The sequence below is a fragment of the Haemaphysalis longicornis genome, unplaced genomic scaffold (assembly GCF_048455015.1).
Source record: "Haemaphysalis longicornis isolate Haplotype H1 unplaced genomic scaffold, Haemaphysalis longicornis Haplotype H1 scaffold_1, whole genome shotgun sequence".
Classification (NCBI taxonomy): domain Eukaryota; kingdom Metazoa; phylum Arthropoda; class Arachnida; order Ixodida; family Ixodidae; genus Haemaphysalis; species Haemaphysalis longicornis.
The window spans coordinates 427,143,522-427,159,183 of NW_027526203.1; the positions used below are offsets into that span (position 1 = coordinate 427,143,522).

The window sequence follows — 15,662 nt, forward strand, 5'->3', positions numbered from 1 at the left end:
TCGTCGACGCGGGCGTCGAAAAAACGCACGCGCAACGCCGACGCGCACGAATCGCGTGAAAAAACGCTCCATGCGGTTCGGCCTTAAGAGCGGGTAACAACCCCTTCCTGGGGGACCCAGGAAGTGGTTGGGAGATTACGGCAGAAGTATTTGACCCGCAGTGGCCGACAGCGGGCAGATGGTAAGCATGATGCACTGTTTTTACAATGTCGTGCTAAGTATCGCATGGTCTTCCCTTGGTAACATGTGCGATATCTCTTTTGTTTTTCTGCGTGTGGGTATTCTTTGGATTTGTAGGACATCATCGCTGACATCACATCACGCTAACTATTTTATAGCTACGCTGAACATCCTCGATTATTTGCTTTTTTTAGGCAGGGTATCCCCTGTTAAGAAACAGATTTACTTGATATAATGCCTTCTTCGTCTGAAGCTCATAGGCAGTCTGTTTTCATGCATTTGTCTGTGTTCTGAGCGATTGCTCAGCTATTAGTGCATAATGCATGCGGATACATGTGTAATGCAGCCTTACAAGCAACCAGTGCGAGTGTATGCATAAGTTACTCATACAGATTTGAAATTGGTATGCCCATTAAATGCATGCATATTTGCATGCATAGCACACAGACGTGAAGTCAGCGAATTTTTTTAGCAGCATCGATCGCCCGGCGTGCCTGTGCTTCACCACGGCGCCAAGCTGTGAAACCAGCGAGAATAAGCTCGTGCTCAGAGAGGTTACGGTAGTCGCCGCGGTGGCTCACCACTAAGCCGTTGCGCTACCGACCACGAGGTAGTTGGTTAGAATACTGGCCGCGGTCGTGTTATTTTCTGAGGGGCTAAAAGCAAAAACACCGGCGCCCACGATTTTTCGGCGCACGTCAATTGACGCCCTGTGGTTCAAATTAATCCTTAACCCTCCACTGCGGAGCGCCTCACAGCCCACGTGTATAGTTTCGGCGCGAAAACGTCTTGGTTGTGCGCTTCCTGCACTGTGCATATCCTCCATGCTTCGAACACCAAATTCAAGCGTACTTTGAGAACTTACTCCTGTTTATTCTAAAGAAAAGTAGCAAATCGCACAAGGTGTTGCTGTAGAAACGCATAAATTGAGTTATGGGTGACCCACTGTCAAATTTCTTAAAGTTCCACTTTTGGGAAATCTGCGGAAACAGCGGAGCTGGCTTCGGCACGCTGGCGGCCACCCCCTGCAGAGGCGGGGGTCGCTGACAATGCCACTCTCCGCGGTATGTACGTACTCGAAGCTCAACCGCGGAGGTCTGGTAGTTTACCAGTGCATGTGTAGAGGGGGCACATGCGCCGCGTGCTCCGGCGCACGAACCCAGACAGCGCACTGGACGGCCGTTAAGGCGATGGCTCCATCTATCGGCCCAGCGACGCACCTTCGCCTGGCGTGACACGCATCAACGTACATTGGGATCTTCTAAACAGTTCCGCAGCTAAAACGCCCGTGAGTATGCTTCCCCCACAATACGCACGAATTGCAATGTTTGCGACTAACAGGGAAAAACATGGAAGCGGCAAATCCGATCTGCGCATTCACATAACGCAATGCGGGAATGACAGGTGACGTGCCGCCGCCTACACACCACCTGTCTAGCTTTCGCACTCCCTTATTGTGTGCCAGAATGCACGATGCATGCATGCATGCGTAATTGAAATGGGCTTTGATATGCGAAAAATATTTTGACCCCCCCCCCCCCCTCCCTCCCCTCCGCGCACCCAAGCGCCTCGCCCTTTAGTACACGTTTCTGGCGCGCCTTTGAATCCGATTTCGTGAAGCCCCTTTCCCCTACCTCTTTGATATACGCAACTCCACCACGACCATTAAACAGGTCTTGCCCGTGGTTTCCATCAGTACAACAGATAATAAGCAATGGCAGCTTTAAAACAAGTGACACAGCGCACCCACTTCCGCAGCCATCTTGGCGATAGTTCGGTGGTAGATTAACCACCCGTAAGGAAGTTGTAATGTGAATACAAAGAAAGTAAAAAACCTCCATGAAAATGAAACCTTGAACCTACCATGGTTCATTGTGGGATTACAATCAAATTGTGTCCACTAGTCACAAAAATAACCACGATTCTGTGCTTCTCCTCTACTTGGTCACGGTCATGCCTACCTCGGTATTAGTCTTCGTTGCACCAGTCAAAAGCGGCCGATCCTACTTACACTGCTCAACCTTTCGCTCCCGGCATCTTGTGTTAGCACTTTAATTGTACTTTACCCCAGCAACATGTTGCCTTGAATATTAAATAGGGCACAAGTGATTTCCGCATAATAACTAGCCTTAAATACATCCAATCTCGAGCCTTCCCTACAGGATCCATTCTTTCCGTTTTAATAAATGCCAGAACGACAAAACCCAGAATTACTTAAGAAATTCCTTCGTTTATTGAGGATCTACAAGACCCAGAATCAAATTTTCGCGCAATGCACACATCGTCGCTTGAAGGCTACGGACGTGTACAACGCCAAGGCATTACAGCCGAACGCCTGCTTCCTGCTAAACATTATTTCAGGCGCCGGATGAGGGACCGCAGTTTTCGCTGTCCAGCTTTTCTCATTTACCCCGTGGGCAATGCGTTATTTCCTACGCGGTAAGCGCGCTTGTCCCCGCATGTGGCATTGCGGCTGCCGACGGGCACCGTGCAAATGCGTCTGCGGGGCAGCTCGGGAGGTGTCTCAGCGCGCGTGCCAACTGGGGCGCCAATGCCGGTCGTGAGCCGCCGTCTGCCGACCGGCGGCCCACTTCGTCGCCGGCTGCAGCCGCCGGAGTGGCTCCCCGCGCAACGGCGGCCCGCGCCGAAGGGTGGCCATTCATTGTTATTCCGGAGGCATGTCTCGGGAGCAAGGGCAGACGTTCTAACGAACCGGAATAGCTGACGCGTGCTGCCTAATGGTTTCGAATCCCCAGACAGCCTTGTCTCAGGAAGCGCACGAGTCGATTCAAGGTGAATGCTCGAAATAGAAGCTACTTGGCGCTCCCCGGTGGCTTAGATCGGGCTTGATCTTCACCTTCTACACGAATCTTGCTTGCCTCGTAGACTGCGCCTTGAGTCTGTACACAGTGTTGCTCGTAATTATTTTATGCCAGCGGACAATAGTTTTATTCCTGTGGACATTAAGAAATGCAGACAACTGCAGGGAGGTTAAATAACGTGGCAGTTATTACTCCAATATGGGCAAGCAGAGTAATCATTTGACCAATAATTAGATGTAGTCATTGATATCGCATACAGGCATCTCAACACTTGTTGTCTTTCCTTCTTTTTCTCTCAGAACATTAAGTGAGCCCCAGTGTTTTCCATTAGACGAAGGAAGATGCCAGCCAGCGAAGACAGAGTGCAAACACAAAAGTGCATATAGGCTGGCCTTTTACATCTGTATTGCAGATTTAACAAAATGAAGTCAACGTGCCTAGTGCTGATTTCTTATAAAAACTGAGCCAACTAGCTGACATAAGTGCGTGTTCCATAATGCGCATCGGACTGTTTCGGTCGCACCTTCGTCCTCCCTGCGGACGCAAAAAGGGTGGCGACCCAACTTGATTTAAAGACTGTTTGAAGACGTGGTGATTTTCGTGTGAAGAAACTCGATAATTAGAACAATGTTAATACTCAGTGTAGTTTGTCTACGCGCGGTACAAACCACGGGCGTCCCTGCGAAAATTTCAGTCTCAACGCTTAATATTGAAGGGGAAGCGGCTCCTAGCGTTAATTTTCAGTATATGCAAGCATGAAACCTGGAAACCAAAATTGAAGGATAATTTTTATTATCTATAATTTTTTGTACCTTTGTCTCTTGACATAGGTAAACGACACTTAAATTAGATAGGTTCACCATAATGATTTATATAAATTTAAATACGGGACCTATGGTACAGAAGAGCCCTTAAGGGTCTACAGCATATCCTGGAGGCCTTTTCTTTCAAATAAAACCTCCTTTATTCCCCATTTATTTTGAAGGAAAGCTCCCTTTGTGAAATATAGGTCAGCTCAAGCCGGGTAGCATTGGTATTTGAAAAGTGTTCGATACTACTGCAACGAAACTCAGGTAAACCTGTCGTGTTCATCACTTTTTTTACAGGGCACCTCCGTGCTGTTAACTAATGCTTGCTATCTTTTACTGATTTTCAGCGCAGCGCTCTCGATTCATCTTATAAAATAATAAAATATATTATTGCGCTCTGCTGTCACATCTGCAAAATCCTCTTTATTGAGTTGATTTATTGTTTTGATAATTTGTTGATCGTTTTGTCAGGGTTTTTATAATTCAAACCTTTACCCCCTGAGGCCGTCCCGGGGTTTAGCGTTCACCGCGACGCACACGGTTGATAAATTCATGTCACCAACAAGGTAAATTTGGTGAATGATAGCTACGTACATGCCATTTCGCTCAAAAATGTGATCTTGCACTGTGGCACTGCGCATTGCAGAACACCACGCGTGGTTTGCGTTCTTCTACCACATGGCAGGCCAAAATTTTGAATGAAATGTAATGCTTGACCTCGACATTAGCGGAAACTTTATGACTGGTTACGGAGATTTGTCAATTTATTGCATGGAGGTGAAGCTGAAACACCGGAGTGCTTACAGTGTGCCTTGCCTGCAATATGCCTGCTGCAGGAAGGTGGCTTCGCCACTACAACAGTATTACTGTGGGGGTGCACGCTTTACAGACAACCTGTCTAGGTGCAGAATAACCCGAGTAACAAGAATAGATAACATGAGGTGGCGCCACAACAAAGTGAACTTGGCAATGAAGTGTGGTTTTCATTAAGCAAACGCAAACAAGAAAAAAGAACAAATTAAACTCCTGCACTCATCTTAGAGCTTCGTATTAGAAAATAAAAGTCCTTGCGACTTGTATATGGTCATGTGAAAACAAGGCAATAAACAATTTCAGTTTAATTTCAAATAAAGGCAGTGAATCGGACTGGGCGTTAAGACAGTAAAATACGAAAGTGTTGCTCGCCAGTGGAAGTAAACAGCAGATAAATGAGATAATCAATGTTTGTGCAAAATATTCAAATTCTTTACATCGATTAGCCTAATGTAAAGCTCATCTGTAACATCTGTATCAGAGTGCGTGGTGCAGGATAACGTATCGGAAATTTAGAATTCTCGAAAGCAGCACTACACCTAGAGAGACCTAATCGAGGGCAGTTGTAGCGAAAGGGGTGAAAATCTTGAAATTTGCGATGGGAGATGAAAGGATCCGGTATTGGACCACATGTTACTCTAACGTGACCTAAGCATTATAGATAAGTTTTTAAAACCATCATCAACAATATCCGCTCTGGTCTGAATACAAAAAGTAAATTTGTGGGGAGCAGCAGAATGCCTAAAGGCCAACTTTTACTCCATGAAGCACTGGCAGAGAATTAGTGCACTACGCGCGGCGGCAGACATAAAAAAAAAACGATTTCTGGCCGGCTATTCTAACCAGGCTAGATGCTTCGACGGTGCGGCAGCGTTCACCACTGACGAGAAGTGCGGCCAAACGAGTGGCCAGCCAGGGCTTGCTTCATCTGTTGAGGCCATCGCCTGTGCGTGCTTCTGTACTGCAGCCGCACTGACCGCCTCTTCCTTGCGTAAGGTCGATGACAACGCAACTGAGACGAACGCGTTAGTTATAAGCACCCGCTGAGAGAACTTCGCCGGCGAGAATTTGCTGAGTAGAAGTTCGCCTTAGGGACTACGCTCTCACATATGATCACATAATAACAAAAATCTGTCGTGATATCTCATTCTTGAATTTATGAATCTTAAACAACATACATCGAGATTTATTCTTGCTTCAACACTCTGATTCTTCTAGTTGCCAAGGAAATGCCAATTTTCCAGGACTGCAAGCATGAAAAGTCAGAGTCTTCAGTGCAAGCCACAAGTATTTTTTTTTGTGTTTTTGCAGCAATTACTATCACTTCACAAGACGTAGAAATGTTTGTTAGCACTTCTTATTTAGTTCAATAATACATTTCTAGTGTACCGGCACATATGATAAAGCGTTCACCGAGTGAATATTCTGTCAATTACAAAAAAATAGTCGTAAGAGAGTCTTAATAACAGGACGCTTTTCGCTGAAACAAATTTTCTCGCCCTGGCAAGTTGGCAATTAAAGTAAAATAGCCTCTTCAGCTGTGGTGTCCTTGCTTCGTAGCATATCGCCGAACATATTACTCTAGTACTACGAAAAATGTAACAAAACAAATAATTGCGATACAAATGATCATGTTCAACCGCAAACGCCCATGCAACGCGGTAAAGCTTCAGGTGAGTCACGCCTTGAAGAAATCTAAATAAATGAACAGTGAAGCCTACATGTCTTCGTGGTTTAACTGCACTATTGTGACATTTTTTGCCTCTTCGGCTTTTGATCGACGACAAGCAATATTTGTTTACTGAGCATTAAGCAGCTGGCACTTCTTTTTTTCTTCTGATTTTTTTAGTGTGAACGTTGAACAAGCGCGAACAAGACAAATAATCCTGTGACCTGCGGCCACTGGGAGAAGGTACTGTAGAATAGATGCGCGGGTTTACAGTGTAGTGATCAGTAACTATGAGGGTTGACTTCACCGCGTAGTCGATTGCTTGAATAACCTTGTGACTTTTGCCGATAGATGTTGGATACAACTACATTGAGTAGGTATGATGGCTTCAACATTTACAGGGATAAGACATGTGGTTGTACGTATGGAATAAAGCAAAAAATTCGTTTTAAACACAGCTTAAGGATCGTGGCAGTGGCCAGGCCCTGTTTATGGTAATATTTAAAAATTAAAAATAAAAATAAAAGTTTGCGTATTTTCAAGAACCAATGCCCCCCGAACTTTGAGATATATTTATTCCTCCTGACCCTCCACACACACAAAAAAGCTTGAACAAGCTCTGCCAATCGCATTTCCATGTACATCATTTCTAATGTCACACATCGTATTGCGGAAACTGTTTGCGCTGGCGAAAGCAGTTCTTACGGTCTTAACGTTTCTTGCGATATTGAACGACTGCTGCTGCCATTCACGATACAATCGTGGTCTTAGCAGACCTTAGCACTGCAGTTCTACCAATCTAGGCCAACTTGTTTGCGCACTTTAGCATTACTTTAAGCAATATAGTTAGGGTAGCTAGGAATACGTTCCAATCCCCAAGAACGCGCGCTACACGAACATTGATTTTCTGAAAAAGTCTCGTGGTTGTTTCATTACACATAGCCTGTAGCATCCAAAGCTTTGTTATGCGTGTGAGGAACAGCACTATGACGGTTTGAATGATTGGGCTGGTGTCATTTTTAGAGTTCACGTCACTGATGAGTATTAAGTATACCGACGGCTGCATTGGATTGGGCCAGCCACTGACAACTTGAAGTCATAAACTTCTACGCTTTGGTACCGTAGCCGTAAGTAGATAAATGATAAGTTAGCCGTATATAGGGAAAAAAATGCTGGAAGCTCTGGAAAACAAATGTTCTGAAGGCGTCGTCCCCCCATAAGTGGTTTACTTTTGCCAAATTCAAAATGTATCTCGATTGTACGCAAGGGACGTTTTCTCTTTATGTTCAGTTGCTCACTTGTTTCATTTTTTTCTTGAAGTAAAGCTTCTTGGCGTACCCACGATACCAGCATATACACTCGCTTAACGTTTATCAAAAGATAAAAATGAGAAATGGTAAATTCTTCCTCAGAACGAACGGTTTTGGTTATTCGAAAAGAGCCACGCACACACACACAAAAAAAACCTTTATATGTCAAATTTCTTCAATATGGCACCTTGCAGTGCGAGCTTTGCAACAGCTACTAGAATTGAAGAAGAACCGTTCCTGGGGGCCAAACAATGCCTCCCCTGAAAAGCGAGGGAAAAAAGAGGAAACATGAGGACCGATCTTGTTCAACTCTTTTCGCGATAACTTAGAGCCGCATCCCGCGCGAAGCAATAGCCTGTGTGGGGCAAAAAAGAAAAAAAGGGTTGAGCCTTCAGCAAAAACCAATTAGCTTTTCATTTTGTTCCTCTTATTGTTCCGCGCCGGCATGGTGGCTGCGTTCCCTTCAGCAGCTCTGTTCTTTGCCAGGCACGTATTCTTGCGGCCCGTGCATGCGGACTCAGCGTGAATAGCATTTATTGAATAAATGTTGCTCTTCACTGCCGGCCCTCTCTCCGGCGCCACTTTCTTGGACGCCAGAGGCGAGGGCGGCCCCTGGTTCGAGCCCCACCCGCGCCGCGGCGCCCAGTGCGGGCCGCGCGTCCGCTGTTGGTTGCCCGACCTGTCCCGCAGGCCGCCAGTCCCAGCGACGGCGGCGAACGCTCGACATGCGCTTTGCTCTGCTCAGGCGCCCGCCGCAAACCGCGCGCTCTTGGGATTACGCCGCTCAGCTCTGAGAAGTCGGCTGAGCCGATTGGCGCTCTTCGGACGCCGCCGCGTTCGCTCCTCTGCACGGCAGCGGCCGTTCTGCGCAACGCTTGCCCAGCCCCTGCTCGTCGACGGGACGACACTGGTGACATAGACCCATGAAAGTTTCCTGGACTGCGACCGTCTTTTTGACGCTGACTCTCACTTGCCCCGCTTCTCCACAGTCCTTCCATGGCCAAGGTGCGTGCATTTTCTTACAGTTGCTTATGGTGATGGACGAAACCTGCGTGCCTCGGTGACCGTTGCACTACGGACACACCGGAGGCAGCAGATCGCGTCCACAGCCGCACCAGATACCGTACCGCGTGGTGTCAATACAGATAGCGATTCTTCGCAACGGTAACCAGCAGTCGTTGACCTGTGACAGACAGTACAGATGTCATCGAGTTGGTTGATTCTAATATTTTTGGTGTCTTCGCTGTGGGTACTTTGCCGGAATTTTCACTTTATTTTAATGGGTTAGCCTGGAAGCATATTTTACCCCGACACACATAAAGTTCATTCAAAGTTCCGAGGAGGATGACCAGCCAAACTCTAGCGCAAGAAGCCGTAAGGCCGCGAACAACTTCGCATAAACTTTTCAATCATTGAACACATTACTAAATCCTAAAAATTAAAGGCAAAAAAAAAGTGTCCCCACAAAAACAATTCATTTTCCCCTCCGTTTCCCTCCAGCGACGCCAAGGAGGTCCAGGCAGACATCGGGCTAACATACGACAACGGTCAATTCCTCATACAGCTATCCTAATCTTTAAACACATTTGTTCTGTTTTGTTCTAAAGCGCCGAAACAGTGCGGCTTGAAGGCTTTATTTGGCATTGGAGCGAATTTGTCTTTTATGAATAACGCGGTTGGTGCGGCCGCCTCAAAAATAATTATTTCTTAGAAGCGTTAAAGTTACAAAATAATTTATTTTGCCTAATTGTAGGAGCCTAAAATTATTATTCAATTACATCACTTTATAACCTTACCCACATGTTTATCAAAATTTTACAATAAAATGAAATCTCAACTTCGTGTTCTTTTCCTCATATCTTACTTAACATAAAGTTTCGCGCAACTGCCTGAAATATTTCGTAAAATTTGGTATAATTTATACGTCTTACTTTTTGCAAAAATAACAACAGATATGCATTTTTAAAAGATTTCATTCTACGCGTACAAACGAATGCTGCTAAACAGCACCGTCATACCTTCTCATGGGCGTGTTATCTCTAGGGCTTTGTTATTCAATGATGTGTACAGCGCAAAACGGGACAAGGTCGGCAGAAAGGACGACAAACAAGCGTTTGTTTGCACTCTGTTTCCCAATACCTGTAACCGTTTTTAGTTATATACATAATGAATTGCGGACTAGCCGGTCGGCAAAGTCATTGTTTTTCAAATTACAAAATTTCGATATGAATTCATTTCTTTGAAAACTTGTCTATGGTCAACATCTGTATGCCGTGACGACTTTTTGTAGCATATAAAGAATGGAAGTGGTATCGCATGATTGCCATGACCTAAAGTAAGACCCGTGCATGGAAACGATCATTTATTTGTGTTCGAAAGTCGAGGGACAACATTAAATAGCACGCACACTACCCCCCCCCCCCCTTAAGTAGTTTTCATAGATTTTCTTCTCTTTTCATACCGATCCGCAGAGAAAAACATCTATAAGTATTAAAAGGCGTTCATTTTTGAAGATGAAGCAAAATATACAAGATATTTTCGCATGCAGCAGTTCTAGGCGAATTTAATTAGTCATGAAAAATGACGATTGTAGCCAGTGCTTCCACAAGCGATCGGCCCCGCACGGCACAGAGAAAACAATACTGTTTCTTGTTCAGTGTGATGGGCCGAAATACGTGAAGTCTAGTCTAGATATAAAACGCATCGAAAATGACAAAGAAAGAAAATTGATCCCTGAACTTCGTGAAATGAAAGTGCATTCTTATATATATATATATATATATATATATATATATATATATATATATATATATATATATATATATATATATATATAGAGAGAGAGAGAGAGAGAGAGAGAGAGAGACAGAGAGAGAGACAGAGAGAGACAAAATGAGGGTTGGCAGTCAAGAAAACCTCGGAAAGCAAACTGCCTTTCCAAATTCTTTATCTGTCTCAATGACCTATCACAATCTTCCATTTGCTTTCAGAGGTTTTCTTGGCTGTCAACCCTTATTTTATGTCTTAATTCAACGAGCCCCTCATTTCCTATTCTGATTTGCTATATATGTATAATCAGAAGTACAAATAATTTTTTCAAAGGTTGTGGCAAGGTTTTGTCGACTGAGTATAGGTCATGAGAACTGGGAAGCCACGAAAAATGGCAGCAATGCCTTTGGAGGATGCTGAGCAGACTGGGCTCTGATTTTCGGACAATTGTTTGTCAGGAAAAAACGTTCTTTTAAAATCGCTTTTCCGCGCTTTAAATAGGATGTCACGCCCTCGGATTGACGTTATGAAATGCGAAAAGCTATCGCTGCTCAGATATTTGACTTGTTGGTGATTATTAGGTATATTTGGAATACTTAAACATTCTAATAACAAAAACTGGAAATCTGGAGACATACAATAATTGATTGCTGTCCGCACTTCGGATTTCCTTAATACGCCCATTCCTGAACGTCGCGGAACCATACCAACCAATTGACACTCACAGTCGTGTGTTTGCCACATTAAACATGAACACACACCACGTTAAATGGTGGTAAAAATTTTTAAGCTGATTAGACATGCTTTGGTACACTGGTCTGTTTAGCGGGCTTAGTGGGAGCTAGTTTCTAATGGAGGAAATTCTGAAATACATATTATTCTATAAAATTCGGGCTTCATCGTAGCCCAGTGGCCTTGGGTGGGTTTTGTGGGACATGCTGGCCATTTCCCACAATGAAACCGCGAAGTCATGAGTGTGTATGCGTTGTTCTAGGCTAGGAGATTTCCGTTTGACGTTGATGAAGAAATTTAAATTACATTTTTATCCTCTACGAAAAGTTGCAACCATCCATGACGTCATCGCTGTTGTAGAACCGGTACAGGTTCAAACATTTTTTACCGTTACATTCATTTTTATTTCTGTTCACGAGCGGTAGTGTTTTTAATCCCTTTCACTAAATACGAAGACCTGAAAGAGCAGGCCGGAAAACTCTTCGTAAAAGGAAAAGAATATGCCATCCGAAAACGAAAAATCTCCTGACAGTTTTTAAAGAATAAACTTTGAGAACGTGTATATAACCGCCATAAAAAGCCACAAATTATGTACTGTGAGAATGACATCAAAGATATAATACGCAGCCATGAATTGAAGTAGTTAAATGAAAGCTTTGATACCAACAACCCGAATTCTGAGGCGGGATTTAGAGCGATATATTTCTATTTTTTTATTCTTTGATGCACTTGGTTGGAGCAAAATCAAGTATACATATTTATTTACTTTTTCAGCTGTAAACCCTACGTGCTATTCGAACGAAATATAGAAATATAAAGTAATGAAACATTCATATGCTCTCAGCCTCAGTTCGCCCATTATTTTCAGCCTATGGTTTCTAGCTTCTGATATCATTACGCTGAAACTAAACTGTCAAGGCCTACAGGAAATGGTGCGTACATTTTTTCCTCTGCCCTCTGTGCTTCTAGGTGAGGCAATGCGCCGTTCATTCTAACTTGCAATTCCCCAAGTTACCAATCAATTTTCTAGCGTCATCATTTTTTATGTTTATTTCTCTGGCAGAAAGACTTGTGTGGTATGCGTGTCCTGGCGCTCTTATATATACTTTTCTAATAGTAAAAGAAATAAGAATAATCTTCATTGCAACGCCGATGCCAAATACACTCTAGTGGAAAAAAAGAGCTCTGATAAAAGCTGCGCTACGCCAGACGAGAACAGAGAGGAAAACGAAAGAAAAAGTGAGCGCGATAAGAAAAAAGAGGCAAGGCCCGGACATGGCCGCTAATGGGACGCTTCGTTATTTGTTCGGTTCTGAAGAGGGGCCAAGAACAAGCGAATAACAGAACAAGAAAAAACGAAAAACGCTGATTCATCGAGTGATCCCTCGTGTTTAATTACAAGTGAACAATTACGACAGATTGCTGTGAATCGCTGAGAAAAGAAGTTGGCGAGGAATTAAGATGGTCCTCCGTGCAACAACTGCAAGAAATGATATAAGGCCAGCCTCGTCATTGCCTTAAGGAATTCGTGCAAGCAGCGACCCATCTTGCTTGTCTTTTCGAAGTCCCGTCGATAATGTGAGCAGTCATTCACCAGTCCAATAGCGCCGCGAAAAAAGCGCCCATTTAAGGAAGGAATAAATCCCGACCTAAGCGCATTCAATCCGAACACTACGGGTATTGGAGGCGGTCATTCTCAGCACTTTGATGCCCAGCGTTCTTTGCGCAGGCTGCATTTTTCTTGCCTAAAGCTTCACCAAACAACTCTCCCCACTAGGAGCTTTAGAGCAGCTTATTAATTCTCCACTATAACAACTATTTTGCGCAAGTATAAGCCTTGCGCAACAAATGGACGAGCAAGGGCAGGACAGGACAAGCGCAAATGCTCACAATAATGAAGCGTGTGCCCAAGTGAGCATTCGTGATGCATGCAGCTTAAGTTGTGATTCGAAGGTTGTGAGTGCATATCCCACACAGGCATTTCTTTCCTTTGTGTCTCTTTCCTATCATTACAACACTTCTATGTTTGCGTGAAAAAGAGTCGACCTGCTTTCCTACGCCTTTATTGGCTGTTCTTGAAAGTTCTCTCTCTCTCTCTCTCTCTCTCTCTCTCTCTCTATATATATATATATATATATATATATATATATATATATATATATATAAGTACAGATAAGTAGAGGCACAGGCACATGAGAAAACATGAAAAATGAAAATGTGAAGATTTTTTTGAGTCCGCAAGAAAGTGGTGAAAAAATGCCCGCCGGTTGGGATCCGAACCCACGACCTCCATATATATATATATATATATATAATAGAAGTTTACTGACGTTTCGAGTGGAGGATCAGTCTTCATCGGAGTAACGTAAATCTTAAAACACGTACGCCTGTATAGGTGCGGAAGGTATGCTACGGTACATAATTGTTAATAAAATACGGTCGCTTGTTGGGAGAGGGAACAGCGAAAGAGAGGGCACTATGCATTTGCGTACCAACTTTCGTGACCTATAGCTCCACAAAAATTATCCCCAGCAAAATAAAAAAATCATAGCAACAACAGACGCTGTCTCGCGGGCGCCAGCAACAAACCAGTTTCTCAAAAAGCAAAGAAATGACTAAGTTCACTCCATTAAAAAAAAGAAAGAGGGGGGGGGGGCAACAGACACCTCAAGGACGGACTACAGGAATAAACAAATGGCACAGCGAACGTCTCAAAGCAGGCTCACATGCCTGTACATACGGCCGGGCCGCCGCCGTTGACACACCCATTTCTGAAAATACCAATGAGGAGCTGCACAGTAAGGAATCACAGGGGCAGGCAACAAGTTCACCCACACACCATATACATCTCTCTCTCTCTCTCTCTCTCTCTCTCTTTATATATATATATATATATATATATATATATATATATATATATATATATATGGCTTATAGTCAAATCATGTCACCCAAAGTCTTGAGCCCACCTCGTCCAAGAAATTACATGCATGGCAGTGGCTGCTGCTTGCCTCGCTCCTGGGAATAGTGGCATCAGTCATGTGTGTCATTTCGAAAACAAGTTCGTGCCTTTCAATTTAAATACCGCTCAAACGAAGAGATGGGCCACGGGCCCCTTTTTTTCTGCAAAAAGCGCCAACACTACTCAGCGGCACGTAAGCAAAGCGAATGTGAGCGCCTATACATGCGCGGGAGAAGTCATTTGAGTTGGTAGTAGCTCCCTACAAGGGTTCTTCGAATGGTTACACGGGCACGCTACGTTTTTGTCTGAATGTTCTGCGCACCTTTGCCGTCGAGGCGGATTGATTGATTGCAGGGTTTAACGCGCCGTAGTGGAGGGCTCTGAATTAATTTTGACCACCTGGGAATCTTTAACGTGCGCCGAAGTCTCGTCCACACGGGCGTTTTTACTTTTCGCCTCCATCAGAAAAGCGGCCGCCGCGGCCGGGAATCAAACCCGCGTCCTCGTGCTCAGCAGCACCACCCCTTAGCCACTGTGCCACCGCGGCGGGTCGTCGAAGCGAGGAAGAAATCAAGTACGCAAAGTGTCACGCTCCCAAAGCCCATGCAGTAGACTTACCATGCCTGACTTACATGCCTGAGACTTACCATGATATGACTATAACAATAAAAAAATTCATTCCAGCACCTAGCAATAAAATTATCGCGGAACGTTTTTAAAGCGAAGCATTTTAGAAGTTATTCCAGCCCTATTAATTTAGCATTTCGGCGTGCAGCCAAGGCAGGGTTAAATAAGATGCTATGTACTAAAATATTTCATTGCTGCCTGTACGTGTACCAATATGTGCCGAATAATTTTTTTTACTTTAAATGCCAGGGGAAGGACGTCCATGAAATGTTACCTGCAGTGGTGGGGTGAGGTTCTTGGTGGCTGTTACCACACTTTCGCGCAATAGGTGTAGCTGAAAGACTCCCAGCTCTATAATTGCGGGTACTTTCTTAAAAGTGTCTTTTTCAATGGCAATCCGGCTTTCCTAAACTCAGCTCTGGCTCAAAGGAGAAGTCAGTTCTGTTCTGTTCTACCATTTTCTACAGTGTTTTGGCTTTACGATAATGAAAGGTTTCTCCGAAATCGCTGCGTTTCGTTACCGTTCGTCAATAGCGTCGCGGAAACGCGGAAGTATCTGAAAGAGTTATGGTGTGTAATTGCGGTTGACCTTACTGATGAGTAGTAGAGAGAAAGACAGCGTTTGTACGCGATTAAAAGAAAATAACATATTGCGGGATATTGATGACAAATTTTTTGTTAGTACTACCATCTGGTAGAGTTAAAACTTAGTAAGAGCTTTTATGTGGGTGCGTGCACGTGTGTGTGTAGTTTGTGGGTTTGGTCGTGAGCGCTGCAGTAAAATAACAATATTACGGAACATTCGGTACTTAACTATCCAGCGCTTATCGTTGTTGTCAATAAGTGCCAGCATTTAATACAAGCCACGCATTTCACCTTTCGCTTTCCAATACTGAAACTTCTTTCGACAACATCAAAACGAAGACATGAATTTTGTGAGTATATGACATTTACTCGGAAGCGTTTTCG

General features: G+C 44.1%; 2 protein-coding genes across 2 annotated transcripts in view; one reads left to right on the plus strand and one right to left on the minus strand.

Moving 5' to 3' along the window:
- The window catches only part of LOC144155693 (uncharacterized), a 654,708-nt gene that overhangs the window by 17,655 nt on the left and 621,391 nt on the right, over positions 1-15,662 (minus strand). The gene's annotated exons all lie outside the window — the stretch shown is intronic.
- The window catches only part of LOC144155692 (neural cell adhesion molecule 1-like), a 578,531-nt gene continuing 571,174 nt past the window's right edge, over positions 8,306-15,662 (plus strand). Inside the window, exon 1 of the mRNA XM_077687293.1 lies at positions 8,306-8,608. Coding sequence (XP_077543419.1) covers positions 8,527-8,608 — 82 coding nt within the window. The 5' untranslated portion in view covers positions 8,306-8,526. The remainder of the gene's footprint in view (positions 8,609-15,662) is intronic.